Raw genomic sequence first — 12,500 nt, forward strand, 5'->3', positions numbered from 1 at the left:
TCTGACAAGAACACGTCGCATATGTGCATATAGCAAGTGTGAGTTAGTCACACGCCATAACTCTGCTGGAAGAGGCCGAGGTGGAGTTATGGAGTGTGAGTAGACAAAACAGGTGGGGAAGAGCAAGAGAGGATGGGAGGAAACAGCGACGGCACAAAACGAGGTCTATACCAACAGTCCATCCGCCAGTAGAAAGCTAAGACTCCTCGTACCTTAAACTCTGCCTCTGTGAGTTTGAACTCTTACTGTGTTTGCAAAATATCCAGTCTTCTTATAGCCTGGCTAGCGCCTACCACCTCTCAAATGAGACCTGGTCTGGTAACCTGATGTTCATTTTCTCGTATTTGAAAAAATGCCCAGATCCGTCTGTGCGTCTGTGCATAGCTCATCATCGTCTTGCTTTCCCCCCTGTTCTGTGATTGGTCCCCTATCTCAGGCAAAAATTAGGGTGGTAATTGCCTTAGCAGCGTGAATCAAATCACCACGCAAGGCAGGATGGGAACACCCAGGCTAGTCCTCTTATGTAGTGAAGCCACAGCTACTTGTTTGTTTGGCTATTAGTCTTATCTAGCTATGGCTTTTCTAGTGCAAAATCTTTAGCTGATCCCGTGCAAGATCCCCCCCCCCCCCCCACACACACACACACACCCACACACACTCACCGATGGACAGCTGGTGATGGGCACACACTGTTTGGGTTGGCACTCGATGTTCCCCTTCACACAGGTGCATAAAGTGCAGTTCACAGACGACCACCTGTCCCCCTCCTACGGCAAACACGGCACGGACAAGAGAGATACAGGAATGCTCGGTCAACACACAGCACACACTCCACACTCATCTACGACATGTCACCAAAGAATCTGTGAACACCACCACATATGCCTGTGTGTGTGCTGTGTCTATTCATACAATCACACACACAGGAATCAGAATAATTTGTCACACTTTACTTGAATGGTCTCTTATCTATGCACTATCTACAGATAATCAGATGTAAATCACCTGTTGAGAACCATTTATGATAAGAGTAAGGTTACGGTGATGTTCAGAAATGCTTCAAAAATACTTTCAAAGACTGATCTTGAATTCAGACCAACCAACTGTAAAGACTGTCCAAAGTGTTACCAATAATCTGTTACATGTAATGTTGATGATGTCCACAAAGCATGCTCGCAAGCCATAGGATGTTTCCATAGCAGAACGCTTTATTTTCCCACTGGGTTTAGGTATGTGTAGCGAAGTTGACACTGAAGATGACCTTAACTTGAGGGCGATACACGATGAGGTTGTTTGTACAGTGTGTGTTATTGGTGGGGGACGTAGGGAAACTGAGATATGGCCCACCCTGTAGATCTTGTTCTTGACGCGACAGTACTTCACATCCTCGACCTTAATGTAAGACAGACATTCGTCACAGCAGGCCTCCTGGCCTCCACGGCAACTGCCTGGTTTGGAACACCTCTTCTTACAGACCACTGTGGAATCCTGGGAAATAGATTACAGGCTTCAAATCCGTGCAGTCACAGACAAACAAGTTTGCCAAGAGAGGGACTCCATCCTCCCGTTTTTATAAAACGTTGACGTTTAGAATGGCACCTGATATGGTGTTCCTAATGTACACCGTATGTTATTACAATTAAGGATATGAAGAGTTCCTTTCCAAAACGCTATATCCACCATTTTAATGAATTTTCATAAAACATTATTTCAAATTTTGTTATCCTAGTAATTTCATTGGAACTGTATTGGGTTATGTTTAGTTGATTTATCTTTACTCAATCAAAGCAAAACAACTGCATTTTTATTGATTTTATCTGAAATACACAATTAAACAACATGACTTTTTAATGTTTTAAAAAATGGATTTATAGCATTTTGGAAAAGAGCTCTTCATATACTGTGTCTTTGAAAATAGGGGTAGAAAAAAGTGATTGTTGGTCAATAGTAGCATTTATTAGTAAGAATTTAGGCACACCAATGAATTTGACATTTTTGACCACAGAAAGTCATGAAAGCACTGAGGTCTACTGCACAAGGACTGAGAGTTAAGAAGTGTGGCAAAGTCCAAGCTCATAAGTTTTAGTACCAGAGACCAGAGAAGCTCTGATTTTCCATGGCACCCATTCTACGCTCTATAAATGACTTGGCATAAACGCAACTGCAAAAGCAACTATATGGCAGTAATATAGGGGCATTCCCCACGTAATGTATCCTGCAAACGGATGCAGGATGACTGGCTATCTTAATTCCATCCATAAAGTATCCAGAGGCATGTTTAGTTGCTTTAGCGCTGCTAATACTTAATAATCTTTACGGGATGCGAGGAGAGGTCTCACTGGCAGGCGGTCTCTCACCTTACAGACACACGTGGTGCAGTTGTCGTACTTGAAGGATGTTCCGTTCTCGTAGACCTCACTGTGGAACAGACAGCTCCCCAGTGACAAGTCAAAAACCTTCCTCTGACCTACAGCAGAGAGACCAACAGATGCTCAAACATATCAAGCCTACACAGACGCCATTTTCATCTTGTGACATTGACTAATCTGACAGACCTATTTGGAACTCGTAAACCCATACAACAAACGTAGTATGAACAAAACAATGGTCATACAATGGTGACTGAGAATGGAATAAAAGACGGTGGTCAAAATAAGTCAATTCATCCAAAGGTCTGCTGAAATGTTTAACTAATTGGAATGTGGGGGTGGAGGATCTTTGACCCTGTCAATGAGGTGTAGAGGCATGTAGGCCATGCATGACGTTCTGCTTTTCTCATAACTCATAAAGGGGGTCAATGTGGGGAGAGGTGCACAAGGAGCAGGGGGGGCAGTGGGGGGTCTTACCCAGGCATTTGGGGCAACACTGGCCTGCTGGGGTGTGACTCAGATGGGCAGGACAGGAGAGAACGGGGCAGATCTCTCGATGGCACATCGTACGACCTCCCTGAAGTGATGGACACACACACACACACACACACACACACACACACACACACACACACACACAAACACCCACACAGACACACATAATAACATTATAACAATACAATACATTAGCCTATTACTAATCTGTTTAAACTGTTTGTTTTACCTCAACTTCCATCTCAAGAGAATAATACTATAAAAAACAGTCACTCCAATCTCCCAGATCTGTGGGATGATATAACGGTGCATGTGGCAAATCCCTTGACCTGCTGTGGGAACCCACCGTGGCTCTTCATGCCTGAGAGCCCTAACTGATTTACTACTCACGGAGACGAATGTAACTAATGGCGACAGCGGCCATGGCGGCGAGGAGGAGAGCATCACTCAGATGAGCGGGACCAATCACTCACTTCCTGCACTCTCATCCTAATAGGACAGCTAGGGCCCTGCGGTGTCACAAATCAACTATTTTTGGCAGCCGTGCAAACATGAATTGGTGTGTGTGTTTGGGACTGTCAATACAATTGTCTCCATATCTACATTACTAAAAGGGACAGTAAAAAGACAACTATGTGGCACTTTTTTTTGCCAGTTATGCCTTTTCATTAGGTAGATTTCTGACCAAGCGTCTTACTGCTGCACTGAAATAGATAGATTTGAGCCTGTGTGATGTACAGTGTGAAGCATCAAGTATTAGTAGGTATAAGGACTAAAGCCATCACTATATAAAGTAGTGACTAAACTGTGTTAACTAGTATGGCTGTCCTAGGCTTGTCCCAGGTTGCACAACATAAATATAATTTTTTAACTGATGCATACCTCTGATAACGGCAATGCCTCAAGTGATTTTTGTTGATTTCTTAAAAAAATGTTGTTGATTTTTGGGGGGACAAATGTTTGTGCATTTACAAACCACACACACACAGCACTCCATCAAAACTTGAATACAGGAGTCAGTACAAAGATGGTAAAGATGAATCTCAAAAGGTGTCAACAGTGTATGTTCCCCAAATTCCCCAAAACAACACAAGGTACAGAAAACTTTTCCTTCAGAGCAAAAACAGAATGACAAACTGAGGAACAGAGGACATGGGTCAATATTGCATTAGCAGATCAACGATCAGGAAAGTTTAGGCAAGTCAGAAAAACACTTTCTCTCTCTTTCCCCCTCTCTCTCTTCCCCCTCTCTCTGTTTCTCTCTCTCTCTCTCTCTTCCCCCCTCTCTCTGTTTCTCTCTCTCTCTCTCTTCCCCCCTCTCTCTATTTCTCTCTCTCTCTCTCTCTTTCCCCCCTCTCTCTCTCTCCTCTGCTGTCCCTTCCTCAGCCCCTCTGCTCTCTGGCGGGCCAAGCTCAAGCACTAATGTGTTTCTACACAGTCTCTGATCTGCTTATTTATCTAAAGGGGGGAAGAGGTGGAGCTGATGTGAAGCTATCCTGCCACGCTGAAAAATCGAGGGTGTCATAAGCCAAATGAATTTGGTCCGCCCTTGCATCTCTGCTGCTCTTAGAGAGTACACAGAACTACGGCCATGGCGCCATCGCATTCCTCTGATTAAGATCGACTCTGCAAGCCATTTTTTCCCAATGAGTTTCAGTAAGTTGACGGGTAGCTTTCAGAAACCCTCAGAATGCAGACCTGTTCCTACAGCTCAGCTGCTCCCCATCAATATCTAATTCAGGGCACAAGTCATGCCATATCCATTCTCACAGACAGCTGTGTGCTGCTTTGGGCAGAATTAGAAGGTGCAATTTCAGGTGATGTAGAACTAAAACATTACAGTTGGCCTACTGCTAGATCATCACAGTGCTATCAAACGGAAGCAATTCTGGCAAATACTTAAGGAAGCATTAGTTTTGGTCTGCAATTCCATGGTCATTATGAAATATACTGTTAGTAGTTATCTAGTTATAGCTCTAAATTGTCATTCCTATATATATATATATATATATATAATATATATATACTGTATATATATTCATGTTGATGGGCATACTCACAGTGCAAGTGCATTTGATACATGGCTTTCCCTCTGGGTGGAACTCCTCGCGTTCCTTGTACAGACGGGCCTCGAAGATACACCCTGTGCAAGTGTGACACATCAGGAAATCAAATTAGTCCGGGACATCATGACTTAATTCTCATCAGCGGGATTGCCGAATCAAACTAACTCGCTCCAGCAGGAACAGATATGGCAGCTCATATATCAGTGGGGTTTGTTTACAGGGCTGAGCTGCAGGTGGAGGATGCATCGCGGTCTGGATAAGCAATGGAAAACACACTTTACAGCTCCTGCCCGACAGCTCGAGGCCACGCTCGTGTCCTCTGAAACAGCACTGATCTGGAGCCAGTAATGCCAAAGTCAGGCCTCGGCTGCGTGGCTCACGCCAGAAGAGACTGGGACAGCGAGCGAGCGAGCGAGACGGCCTGAGCTGCCTGCGCCGACGGCCCCGCTGCACGGCCGGCCGCCACATGAGGGGAAAAACAACTGGCTGATCACCTGGACAGGACGGGCAGCATTTCTTGGGGTGAATCTTGGGGTTCTTGCAGTGGACAACACACTGCATCTCGGCCTCAGTGATGACACCTTCCTGAAAGACAACGACAACGACGACAATAAAATAAGACACAGTGACAAGATTATTTATCATCACTTATTATTGTTATCACTTATTTACATCATTTGTTGTTTACTAGATGCTCTTAACCACTGGCTTTCAGTAAAACTAAAGACTACACAAGCAAACAAAACAAAACAAAGCAAAAATCTAAACAACAACTTTCAGCCCCCCGTCTGTCACGCCTCGGCTCGGCTCGGGAGTGTAGTGTAGTTGTCCTCCCCGTGGCGATAACATTCCAGCGGCTAGTCCGTGTTGCTCTTTCCCAGCTAAGACTCCGCGCCGCCGCTGTGTGGACCTCAGCACATTTCTGGCCGCGCATGCCTCTCATTCCAGCGCCAGAACAAACTGGGCTCTCGGTTGCCTGGCCACGCGTGGCCCCCTCGGACTCCGCCGGAGCTTAGCGGCGCTAGCGAGGGGGCCAGATTAGCGGGGCAGATCAGCGCGGGCAGATTAGGGGCCGTAGCGTAGGGGCGTCTCTGACGACACACTCGACGCACTCGGCGTCAGAGGAGAGGGGGGCCCCTCCGCTTCAGTCCAATCAAGTTGACCTTTGACCTCTTGGACCTACAAGCTTCAACCGCCACATCAGCGTCACTCGGAGGAGACTGAGTGACGGGGGATGTGGAGTGCATGGGTGCCTCTCAACAGCTCTCCTCGATCCTCGAGGGGCGTTCCCACTGATCTATAACTAACACTGGAAAGACTATCCCATTGTTGCCGCCCCATCATTCTTTATGTAGATCAGTGAGGATCGAGGCCCGAAGAAGAAGGGAGGATGAAGAAAAGCCGAATGACAGGCACTCCATGTGTGTGTGTGTGTGTGTGTGTGTGTGCAGGAGTCAAAAAGGAGATGGAGGATCTCATGAAGAGCAGTGGCATGTCAGTTTGCGGCCTGTCAGACAGCCTCCGATGCGGACCGAGCCGCTTTGGCACAGACTGTGTCGGACCGGACAGGCCAAGTAGCACTCTCAGATCAGCCAGAGGACGACAGTCGTACACTCGTGGGCTGAATGATCGCATTACTCCTCAAAAGTTGGCACGGGAGACTGTGTCGAGAGCAGAACACACAAGCGAAAACACCGGGACGCACCGGGAGGTCCGTTCCCATGCCGAGCGTCCAGGGACGGGGATAATTGTTGCATTCGCTTGTCCTGGCTTCCAGCTCGGCCTCTCTCTCTCTCCGACACCTCCGGTACCACTTTAGCGTTTCTTACACGGACTCACATGTTCCTCCAATTAGGACCTCCAACGTTTCTGGAACCCGCTCCAGAACTCGAAACACGCGTCTGTCATTTTCACTGTCAGGTCGTTGCTTTTTTTTGTTGAGCGGAGCGCACACGCGGCGGGTGAGCAAGTGCTGTGCTGCGCTGCGCTGCAGACTTCGCTGCTTTTTCTCGCATTAGTTCACACAGAAGCCAGCTGAACGGCAGCCTCTGGCAGGCTCAGGCTGTGGGGAATGTGTGGAAAGAGTGTGTGTGTGTGTGTGTGTGTGTGTGTGTGTGTATATGAGAGGGGAGTAAGTGTGTTTATATGTGTGTGTGAGAGAGAGGAGAGAGTGTGTGTGTGTGTGTGTGTGTGTGTGTGTGTGTGTGTGTGTGTGTGAGCGGGTGGGGGGTGCAGATGGTTGCTGGGAGAACAGGCTGTAGGGGTGGGCCTCTATGGGGGGGGGGGGGGGGGGTTGAAGTTTGGGAGGCTTGAGTCCAGATGTGTGGAGGACCACGCAGCCAAGTTCACCTGGCTTCTCTCCGGAATAAATGAACCATAAATCGTTTAAGGCTGTCTCTCTCTCTCATCTCTCTGTTTCTCTCTCTCTCTTTCTTTGTTTCTTTCTCTCTTTCAGAATTCCCTACTTCTCTCTCTTTCTGTCTATCTCTCTCCTGAGTCCAACTGCATCTGTCCCCCCATCTGACTCCTCTCTCTCTCTCTCTCTCTATCTCTCTGTGTCTGTCTCTCTCTCCGTCTCTCCCGCTCTCTCTCTCTGGACGGAGTGTGTGTGAGGGACTCACCTGACAGCGGCGAGTCATGCAGGGCTTAGTGGAGGAGCTCCAGCTGTATGAGCTGTTATAGGACTTCCCTTCCAGTTGGCAACCTAGAGCGAGACAGAAAAGACACGGAGAGAAGAGAAAAGAGAAAGAAAGAGACCAGAGAGAGAGAGAGAGAGAGAGGATAGAGAGGATAGAGAGGATGATGGAAAAGATGGAGAGAGGAGAGGAAGTATAAGTCAGAGCCGACAAGAAAAAGAGAGGAAGATGGATTGGGAGAGGGAGAAAAGGAGAAGACGTTAAAAGAAGTGCTAAACTATGGAAGCAGAGGGTTAACAACTATGCTGTCGTTTGGTCCAAACGGTTATTTACTTTAACATAATCCTGCAGATACCCAAACATAAGCACCATACATCAGGGACTTCCCATGAAATTGCAAACACCAAGCCACATCACATGTAAGCAGTCACTAATATTATTTTAGAGGAAACGGGCACATGGAAACAACACAGCGAGTCAATTTCAGAGATAAGATCACAGTCTGTACAAACAATCAAGAGAAAGAGTAGCAGCCCCTTAAACACACTGATGGTGTGTTCTCCAGACTCCGTCCATTTCCCCCTATAGCAGGCCTTCAGAGTCCCGATCGGAGACTTCCATAAGAAAACATTATTAAACACGTGGCCTACAGAGAGAGCGAGAGGGGGAGGCATGAAAAAGGGACCCAGTGTGGAGATATGGCTGGAGTGTTCTCAACAATAATACTTAAGATGGATTACAGCATGGGGATTTCCATTCAGAATAAAAACCCGAGAAAAAAAAAATGAGAACGAGAGAAAGAGCGAGAGAGAGAGAGCGAGCGAGAGAAAGAAAGAGAGAAAGAAAGAGACAGAGAGCTAGAGAAGGCGTGTTAAAAAGTCCAGGCATTTTTTAATAAAGCCCGACTCGTAAAAAGTGGTCCCGGCCACAAACAAAAGGGCCGCGCCCCCATGCTGGGAGGCAGCGAGGCGGAGGCTTGTGTCTGGATTGACCCCAGGAGCAACTCCAGCCCGACCGTGAGTGACCCCAGGAGCAACTCCAGCCTGACCGACAGTGACCCCAGGAGGAGCTCCAGTCCCGACCGTGAGCGTGAGCAGGAGTAGGAGCCCAGTGCACGTGGCCCCCCTAGGCCCGGGTCCCAAGATTCAGGGCCTCGTAAAACAAACTGCCCGTTTATTTCTGTGCCCTGTTTATCGGCCCGCTGCTGCATCCCATCCCTGACAGCCGCGCACCTCAGAAACCGGCGGCCCACCGGCCACATCTAATGAGGAGTCACTCGGCGAGGACTCTACGCCTATAGGTCTTTAAGCGCACTTTAAATTACAACGTGGGCAAAGTCGGTCCGATTTATGGACTTGGAGAGACTCGAGAGGGAATCAGTCGCAGGGAGCGAGGAGAACCCGAGGTCTCACCACATCAGGGAGAGTGTAGCCTACATCGTAGGGGAACGGGGAACAGGGAACGGGGAACGGGAAATACTCTACTGCAGTAGGAGCATAATTCCTCCATAGGGTGGCAGCAGTGTTGGGTTTGTCTATCTGTCTATCTGTGTGTTCCTCCTTCTCTCCCTTTCTCTCTCTCTCTTTCCCTCTCTCTCTCCCTCTCTCTCAGTCTGTGTGTATGTCTGTCATTGTTGGTGTGGAATAGAGTGGAGTGGTGATGTAAACCCCCACCATTCCTGGGTATAAGTGCTTGTTTGCCATGCCAGTGTGGGACAGTGCTACACACAGATTTGAGAGCTTACTTACCTTTGCATCGCTCACAGCAGGCTCCCGTCTGTTTGACCACTAGTGCGCAGTCCTCGGCCACCTGGGGGCATTTCTCCTGCTTGCAGTCCACCTTCTTGTTCTGGAGCCCAACGAGAGGAGGAGAGAGGAGAGAGGAGGAGAAGAAGAGCTGTTCAACAGATAACTCAGCATCCAAAGCTTAAGCGTAAATACTGTACAAGAAAAAAAGACAACAACCACCCAGTCCTCCCAGGCGTTTTACATGCCCGTGTTAGTAGTGCTGCTGTAAATTATGGCTACACTCGCGTCCTGAACGCCCCCAAAGGCCTTAATTTGAGACTGAAGCATGGCAACTAAACCCGAGTGAATAAGAGAGCGCTGGCTAAGAAGCGGTCCGCTTCAACATCAGGAGTATTTGGGACACACACGTGTGGAGTCCACGGCATGGCAACGCTACACTACACTACGGCCCTCAACACACGGCCCAAAGGCTTTTTTGTTTCCCCGCATTGGCTATGGACGGCCGGCGCTGCCAAATAACCTCGAATTGGCTGGAGCCCCCCGGAGGTGATCTATATGCCGTACCTTTAAATGGGATTTGTCAAGAAAGAGCAATGCCCTGGCCCAAGCAGAAACAGATGGAACACATGCTGTGGGAACATGCGGCTCTGATTTTCATTTGCGACTGAATCACACTTGTTCAATGCTGTCATCCCACTGCAATGAGCGGAGTCGTCGTCGCGTTAAAAGAGGTAAGGGGGGCAGATGGAAAGAGAGGAGCAATGCCGTCTTCTTCACCCCGCGCCAGATTCGGTGGTGCCCATCTGACAGCCTGACAGAGGCAGCTCCAGGGAGAGAGAGACAGAGCTCAGAGGCAAGGTCAGAAGAGAAGAGGGGAGGAGGAGGAGGAGGAGAGCGCACGGACAAAACCCCCCCTTCGGAGAGCCGTACACGTGGACGGGCGGAGATGGCGTGCGGGGATCATCTTCCAAGCAAAGTGAGTAATAAGCCACCTCCCATTGATTTCCCTTCATAAAACCTCTGCTGCAGGTCAATACAAAGGATTCATTAAGGCATCATGTCGGCTCAGGAGACGGCCAGGGCACGACCAGGGCACGACAGCAGGAAAGCGAAAGAGAGGGATGGATAGACAGAGAGAAAGAAAGAGAGAGAGAGAGTCGTTAAGAGGGTGGTGGAGCAGAGTGAAAGCTGAAGTTCAGGCAGAGAGAGAGAGAGAGAGAGCAGTGACAGAAGAGAGAAGGCAGAGAATCCTCACATATGGCCTGCTATACAAAAGAATTCTTGTGGTGCAACACTGTCCATCTCAATTTCTCAAATGACGTGTATCGCATGCAACAACAATTTCACGCCCTCTTTATATAAATCACACGCACACTCCGCTGACCAACAGACAAACATCTCCATAGAGCTCCTCTCCTTTCCTCTCCTCTCCTCTCCTTTCCTCTTCTCTCCTTTCCTCTCCTCTCCTTTCCTCTCGGCTCCTCTCCTTTCCTCTCCTCTCCTCTTCTCTCCTTTCTTCTCCTCTCCTCTTCTTTCTTCTCTCCTTTCCTGTCCTGTCCTCTCCGCTCCTCTCTTTTCCTTTCCTCTCCTCTCCACTCTTCTCTTCTCTCCTCTCCTCTCCTTTCCTCTCCTCTCCCTTCTTCTCCTCTCCTCTCCTGTCTTCTCTCCTTTCCTGTCCTGTCCTCTCCGCTCTTCTCTTTTCCTTTCCTCTCCTCTCCTCTCCTCTCTTCTCTCCGTTAGCTCCTCTGTAGCTGTACCTCCGAGCTAACTTCAGGCTCCCATTACTTGTGTATGCTTCAAACACCCAATAAAACACAGTCCCCGGGACTCTGCTTTGATATACTCCACTGAACTCTGCTCACTCCACTTGTAAAGAGGTAGGGGATTTATTCTGAGGCAACTTCGATTTGGATTGCTGTCACACAAAAGAGAATAAGCCGAGTCTCTCGGTCGTGCCGCTGATCCCAGCGTATTGATAGAGCCAGGGAGTTGTATTTTACAGCGTGCGAATCCAAGGAGTCAGCGTGACGGGAGAGATGGGACTCGAACTGTCACGACCACAGACGTAGAAAAGCAAGTCGTGTTTGTACATTTATGGCCATGACAAACTGCTGTGCTTTAAGGCAACATGAGTGGGTAGGCTTCCATGGATGCGGCACAAGCATACAGTGCCTATAGAAAGTCATCATACCCTTTTGAAATAGTTACTTTTTTTGTCTTACAGCCTGAAATCAAAACCCATTTAAAAAAAAATCTTTTCCAGTTTTATTAACAAATTTAGCTGTACAACATCAAAATAATGAAAAAAAAGTAAACAGTTCTGAAAATTAGTAAAAAATGAAAAACTAGAATAACAGGGTTGGAAAAGTCATCATACCCCTGACTTAATACTTTGTAAAGCTTCCTTTTGCTTTCATTACAGCCATCAATCTGTTTGGATATGTCTCTATTATAGCTTTGCACACCTAGATAGGGGAATATTTGCCCAATTTTCCGTACAGAAATGTTAAAATGTAGTCAAATTCTGTAGGGAATGGCGATGGACTGCTCTCTTCAAGTCAATCCACATATTTTCTATAGGATTTAAGTCAGGGCTCTGACTTTGCCACTCAAGGATATTCACCATCCTATCCTTAAGCCACTGCTTTGTTCTTTTGGCAGTATGTTTAGGATTATTGTCGTGTTGGAAGGCGAATGACCTCCCCATCCTCAGCTGTCTAGGAGAGGGACGCAGGTTTTCCTTAAGAATGTGGGTGTACTTGGCAGCATCCATTTTCCCTTCTATCCTGACCAATTGCCCAGTTCCCGCTGAAAAGAAACATCCCCACAACATAATGTTGCCCCCACCATGCTTCACACTAGGTATGGTGTGTTTTGGGTGATGTACTGTGTTGGTTTTCGCCAAACATTGCGCTTGGAGTTCAGTGCAAAAACACATCTGGAATATTCTGCTACCATGTGGAAAAAGCTTATATGGTCAGATGAGACTAAGATCAAACTTTTTGGAGACTAAGATTGAAGTTTTTGGACTGAGCTCCAGGCGCTAACCAAACACAATATACACACCCAAACACACCCAAAACACACCATACCTACTTTGAAGCATGGTGGGGGCAACATTATGTTTTGGGGATGTTTCTCTTCAGCGGGGACTGGGCAATTGGTCAGGATAGAAGGGAAAATGGA

At 47.7% G+C, this 12,500-nt stretch overlaps 1 protein-coding gene across 2 annotated transcripts in view; it reads right to left on the bottom strand.

Moving 5' to 3' along the window:
* Positions 1 to 12,500, bottom strand: part of bmper (BMP binding endothelial regulator) — a 28,155-nt gene that overhangs the window by 7,696 nt on the left and 7,959 nt on the right. For both annotated transcript variants that reach the window (XR_009939544.1, XM_062537654.1), the window contains exons 3-10: positions 9,315 to 9,414; positions 7,552 to 7,634; positions 5,425 to 5,515; positions 4,925 to 5,007; positions 2,847 to 2,946; positions 2,358 to 2,467; positions 1,348 to 1,488; positions 663 to 767 (exon numbers count right to left, since the gene is read on the bottom strand). Coding sequence is in view for 1 of the 2 variants with exons in the window: in XM_062537654.1 (XP_062393638.1) it covers positions 663 to 767; positions 1,348 to 1,488; positions 2,358 to 2,467; positions 2,847 to 2,946; positions 4,925 to 5,007; positions 5,425 to 5,515; positions 7,552 to 7,634; positions 9,315 to 9,414 (813 nt within the window). In the remaining variant the exon portion in view is untranslated. The remainder of the gene's footprint in view (positions 1 to 662; positions 768 to 1,347; positions 1,489 to 2,357; positions 2,468 to 2,846; positions 2,947 to 4,924; positions 5,008 to 5,424; positions 5,516 to 7,551; positions 7,635 to 9,314; positions 9,415 to 12,500) is intronic.

The sequence above is a fragment of the Sardina pilchardus genome, chromosome 6 (genome assembly GCF_963854185.1).
Source record: "Sardina pilchardus chromosome 6, fSarPil1.1, whole genome shotgun sequence".
Lineage (NCBI taxonomy): Eukaryota > Metazoa > Chordata > Actinopteri > Clupeiformes > Clupeidae > Sardina > Sardina pilchardus.